A 6,000-nucleotide genomic window follows, 5' to 3' on the forward strand; every position below is an offset into this window, starting at 1 on the left:
TTGAGATCCTTTATTATTTAAATATTTGCTGGAAATGCATTGATAGATCATTCAGTAACATTTTTAGAGCCTTATAACTGAAAACATTTTTTACGGTCACTTTTGTGACCGATGGGATTATATAGGGTAACTATTATTCTACAATGTAGAAAATAGTAAAAAAATTAAGTTAAACTGTTGAATAAGTAGGTGTGTCCCAACTTTTTACTTTATATATCTATATTCCGGACTCTGACATTGCTTGTTCTGATATTTCTTAATTTGTTTCTTTCAATTTTGTGGATTGATGTGTATTGTTTTGTATAGTTAGGTATTACTAAACTGTTGGAGCTAGAAGCATAAGCATTTCGCTGCACCTGCAATAACATTAGCGAAATATGTGTATGCGACCAGTAACATTTGATTTGGACAGTGTAGTTGTTACCTGGCCACTTCAGGCTCCTGGCCCAGAGCCAGCAGGATAGACTGGGTGTTGAGGAGCATGGCCCAGCAGGGGAGACAGAAGAGCAGCAGGATCAACACACTCCTCTGGAGAATCACCCCCACACGCTGCAGGTTCTTACCACCAAATGTCTGCTCAGACACACACACACACACACACACACACACACACACACACACACACACACACACACACACACACACACACACACACACACACACACACACACACACACACACACACACACACACACACACACACACACACACACACACACACACACACACACACACACACACACACACACACACAAGCAGCAGCATGAATGACATGAGACATTATCGTTGGGGTCACAGTCTGTGACTGTTGCATATATTTGAACTGGAACGTATACTTCAACTACTGCATTCAAATATATTTACATACCTGAGATACCAAAGTGTCACATGCTAAGGCAAGTCCACCTCCTGTTGCTGCAGTCGTAACATTAATAGTCTGAAGAAGATGATCATCAAACACATTTACAGCACACAGTTACACACAGATTTACATTCTTACGTAACATTTAAAAGAAAAAGATAATTGATTATATCATCGCTATCCCCTCCCTTGTGGTTCTTCAAATGAACACCAGAATCTGTGAGGACCTTAGGTGATGTTGTAATCCTTCTTACCATTTTCCCGCTCTTCTCTAATCACATGCAGAGGAGCCATTTTCTTATCTAAGCTGATAGACCCCAGCAGTTTACACAACATAGCTAGAGTATTGACTCACTGCGCAGGCCAGGCCATAGCCAGCTAACACCGCATTCCCCAGGCGACCACAGAACATAGTGATGACAAACGGAAGCAGGTAGTTTAGGATTCGAGACAGCAGCTAGGGGAAAAAGACATGCATAAACAATAACAAACACCCCATTGGGAAAAAACTGGTTGAATCAACACTGTTTCCACATAATTTCAACCCAAATAACCTATGTGATGATATTGAATCAACGTTGAAAACTTATTGGATTTGTAAAAAGTAATCAATGTAAGGACATTTCACCTCACTTTGAACCTAAGCCCAATGACATAGTGACATTTTTTGTTGATTTCACAATGAATTCACAATAGTTGACAACTCAACCAAATGTAAATCCAAACTAGATGCTGAACTGACGTCTCTGCCCAGTGGGACAGACATTACTTCTAAGTTAATCAAGAGAAATCTACTTGAAATACTAGTTCTGATGGGCTTCAGTGTCCCTCGGAGTGTACTTTTAATAAATCATAGAGCCATTAGTATGCACTGCACAGTTGATCCTGTAGCCTAGTATTTCATTCTCACAGAGTAGTCTACCTATAACCCTAGCAACAGAGCTATCCACTTCCAAATAGGGCCACACAATAGTTGTGTCCCAAATGGTAACCTATATTCCCTATATAAGGCACTACCTGTTAAAAAAGTAGTGTTCTATATAGGGAGTATATGGTGCCATTTGAGAAACCCCCAATTACACACAACAGGCTAGGTGGGCAGTGCCAGTCCTTACCAAGGGTCCAGTCATCCGGAGAATGTGGTATAGCTCCTCTCTATGTGCCAGGGGGATTCTGTGCCTTACCCAGCGGCAGCAGAACAGTTTGGCACTAGACTCCTCCGTTATAGGTAAATTAGAATTAGAAGTGGGCCCAGATGCCAGTGTAGGCCCAAAGTCTTCCATCCCTGCCTCTGTGTCTGTGTGTGTCCCCTCTCAGTCCTATGTAGTGTTACTGTTGGTACTGTGCTGTAACTCCCCTGTCACTGTCAGACAGACTGCTCCTCTGCAGCTGTGTAAGCACTGCTCTGGTCAGCAGGTCACCAATGCAAAGTTTCAACATCCCAAAAGGCTTACTCATTGAATAAAAGTGTGAGACATCTCAAGTGCCTTGGCATTGCATAATAGAAGGAATCAGATAAATAGATAAGTAGAACAAAAATTCTGCCCAAAAGACATCAACAAGGACCAAGAGATACAGACCAATAAATACCACTATTTATTTTATATTAACAGGTCTTTTACCTGAATGGCTAATACTTATTGGGTATTTATGCTTTGTTTGCATCTCAGGGATGGGGGTGGAGTTGAGTGAATCATTATGCGTGTGACAACAGAGAGAAACTTAATGAGTTACAATGCGGCATAGATGTAATTAACCTTATCCTCTTCCTCTGTACTCAATGTGAATAGAAATTAGATAGGTGATTAAGAGCATACAATGGTTGTGGATTGTATTTTTATGACAACAAACTTAGCTTATGACCAAGCAATCAACCTCAAACCCAAAGTCAATTTCAGACTATTCAACTAGATGTGTGTTGATCATTAGGAAGGATGTAGCATCAAACATAAATGTGGCTGACAATCTCCCTCGTCAGAGCAGCAAAGATGGCCTATTGCAACAGAAGATGCAGCCTGTGGTATTGGCAGGGGAAAGCTTAATTTACCTGGCCATCTGTAACACTGCGACAGCAGATGGTATGCAAATGGGAAAAATATACTGTATCTTATGGATGGAATACATCCTTATTATATTTTTACCTTTATTTAACAAGCCAAGTCAGTTAAGAACAAATTATTATTTACAATGACGGCCTATGCCATTTTGCTTTTAAAGCGACTTACCATGTGTGCATACCGTATGGGTGGTCTCCCTTGTAAAGCCCCCCCTCTCCCAGCCGGTTTAGATACAGCCCGGGATCAAACCCGGGTCTGTAGAGACGCCACTAGCACTGCGATGCAGTGCCTTAAACAGCTGTGCCACACTATGTATTCTCATAAAAACTTTATGGAAAGGTGCTGTTGTCTGAAGTACGTTTATGGAGGAGAATTACAAACCAAAACCAGTAGACACACTCAAAAACTACAAAGACACCTATCAGGTAGAGAGAACTGATGACAGTGACAGGGAGATGTGGTATCTATCTGCACTCCCACTCTCTCAGCACAGGAGGGGGCAACAGGGCTGTAAATACTTGGAGGGATGAAAGCTGTCTAAAATCTCAATAGCTATCAAAATGTTCCAAAAGGGTTTTTTGGCTGTCCCCATAGGTGAACCTTTTTTGGTTGCAGGTAGAACCATTTTGGGTTCCATTTAAAAGTGTTCTACATGGAACCCAAAAGGGATTCTTCAAAGGGTTCTTCTATGGGGACAGCCATACAGTCTAAGAATGCACTGTGTCAGTCACTGGACTGTCCCAGGCTCTAGCCTGACTGAAATCAGGCCACATCAGACATCATGTTCCATGTCACTTGAATTCTTGTCATCTTGTTGCTTCCCCTCTGATGCCCGTCTGTTATCGTGTTATTCACATTCTCCTGGACTGATGATGGCACTTCATATCCCTGCTCGCCTTGCCTCTCTCGCTCTGCCTCTCTTGTTTTTACAGCTTAGAAACACAGGGACATGTGAAGAGGAGACACAGTGGGGAAATTGGATACAGAGTAGGGATTGAACCCTCTGGTCTCAGTGGTTGTTATATAAATGATGTGCTAAGAGCTGGCAGTGTTACCACTTGACCACAGGCACTGCAGAGGGAAGCTTTTTCTGTGAGCTATAACATATTATTGTCCCTTGGCTTCCTCCTCTAGGTCTCCAGCCTTTAGGATGGAAATGAACCCCCTGATCAAAGCCCTTACATCGCTTCTCTTCCTGGGCCTCTTGTATCAGCTAGCAGCAGGTCAATAAAAATAACCCATCTTTATTCCAGAAATACTCTACCGATATCTACCTCTCTGCCATGAAAATTATCCCCTTTCATCACTAAGATAATGTTTATCCAGCACAGTGAGTACCAATGCTTGGTGTATAATTAATTGACCCTATTATAGATGGGTATGTGTCATGTCTGAGGTGTGTGTATATATAGAGTGTGAAACAGGAAACATTTCAATAAAAGAGACCAGAAGAATAAAAGCCATGGAGGAAAGCCAAAACGAGTCACCCAACCTAATTTCACACATGGTATCAGTCAGTCAGATGACATAAATTACATACATACAGAAATAGCTACTGTAATTACATAACAAAGATGTATTGTAATCATGTCTGGTGTTTTTATAATGGTACCATAACTAATCCTATTGTTCTCATCTTGGATGTGCTGTAGGGGCCCGATTCCAACTTTAAAAATGTTGTTGGTATTCAGACTTACCTTATGGAGGTGCATAGTGGCATAGCCATGGGAAGATGTTTGGGGGTGGGGGTGCTGCGATTTCTTCTAAGAGCGGATGCAGAATAGTGTTAGCTTTTTCAGCTACATCGGTCTGCTATTACCTGTATTAACTGCACCTGTTTTAACTTGTTACCTGTATAAAAGACACCTGTCCACACACTCAATCAAACAGACTCCAACCTCTCCACAATGGCCAAGACCAGAGAGCTGTGTAAGGACATCAGGGATAAAATTGTAGACCTGCACAAGGCTGGGATGGGCTACAGGACAATAGGCAAGCAGCTTGGTGAGAAGGCAACAACTGTTGGCGCAATTATTAGAAAATGGAAGAAGTTCAAGATGACGGTCAATCACCCTCGGTCTGGGGCTCCATGCAAGATCTCACCTTGTGGGGCATCAATGATCATGAGGAAGGTGAGGGATCAGCCCAGAACTACACGGCAGGACCTGGTCAATGACCTGAAGAGAGCTGGGACCACAGTCTCAAAGAAAACCATTAGTAAACCACTACGCCGTCATGGATTAAAATCCTGCAGCGCACGCAAGATCCCCCTGCTCAAGCCAGCGCATGTCCAGGGCCGTCTGAAGTTTGCCAATGACCATCTGGATGATCCAGAGGAGGAATGGGAGAAGGTCATGTGGTCTGATGAGACAAAAATAGAGCTTTTTGGTCTAAACTCCACTCGCCGTGTTTGGAGGAAGAAGAAGGATGAGTACAACCCCAAGAACACCATCCCAACCGTGAAGCATGGAGGTGGAAACGTCATTCTTTGGGGATGCTTTTCTGCAAAGGGGACAGGACGATTGCACCATATTGAAGGGAGGATGGATGGGGCCATGTATCGCGAGATCTTGGCCAACAACCTCCTTCCCTCAGTAAGAGCATTGAAGATGGGTCGTGGCTGGGTCTTCCAGCATGACGATGACCTGAAACTCACAGCCAGGGCAACTAAGGAGTGGCTCCCTAAGAAGCATCTCAAGGTCCTGGAGTGGCCTTGCCAGTCTCCAGACCTGAACCCAATAGAACATCTTTGGAGGGAGCTGAAAGTCTGTATTGCCCAGTGACAGCCCCGAAACCTGAAGGATCTGGAGAAGGTCTGTATGGTGGAGTGGGCCAAAATGAGCTTTGCAGGCGTGGTTCCCTTGCAGACGCTGAATACATTTAATTTAACTGCTGAAAACCCTCTGAAAACCCTCCCACTATGAAAGAAAGCCATGTAAATGCATGCATGTTCGTCTCAGTTTCAGCACCAACTGGTGGCCTTACCTCATTCTAAAACTCTCAGCTACCATGATACATGCTCCTCTCCTAGTCACTCCTATAGGCTACAATAACTACATCAAAGAGCAAATAGACCAGTAT

The 6,000-nt window shown here is 43.2% G+C and overlaps 1 protein-coding gene across 1 annotated transcript in view; it reads right to left on the reverse strand.

Annotated features, from left to right (window-relative positions):
- The window catches only part of LOC123992730 (multidrug and toxin extrusion protein 1-like), a 44,629-nt gene extending 42,471 nt beyond the window's left edge, over window positions 1-2,158 (reverse strand). The window contains exons 1-4 of the mRNA XM_046294190.1: window positions 1,978-2,158; window positions 1,218-1,319; window positions 869-937; window positions 425-573 (exon numbers count right to left, since the gene is read on the reverse strand). Of these exons, the coding sequence (XP_046150146.1) occupies window positions 425-573; window positions 869-937; window positions 1,218-1,319; window positions 1,978-2,145 (488 nt within the window). The 5' untranslated portion in view covers window positions 2,146-2,158. The remainder of the gene's footprint in view (window positions 1-424; window positions 574-868; window positions 938-1,217; window positions 1,320-1,977) is intronic.
- Window positions 2,159-6,000: the final 3,842 nt, after the last annotated feature.

Source organism: Oncorhynchus gorbuscha, linkage group LG13 (assembly GCF_021184085.1).
Source record: "Oncorhynchus gorbuscha isolate QuinsamMale2020 ecotype Even-year linkage group LG13, OgorEven_v1.0, whole genome shotgun sequence".
Taxonomy (NCBI): Eukaryota; Metazoa; Chordata; class Actinopteri; order Salmoniformes; family Salmonidae; genus Oncorhynchus; species Oncorhynchus gorbuscha.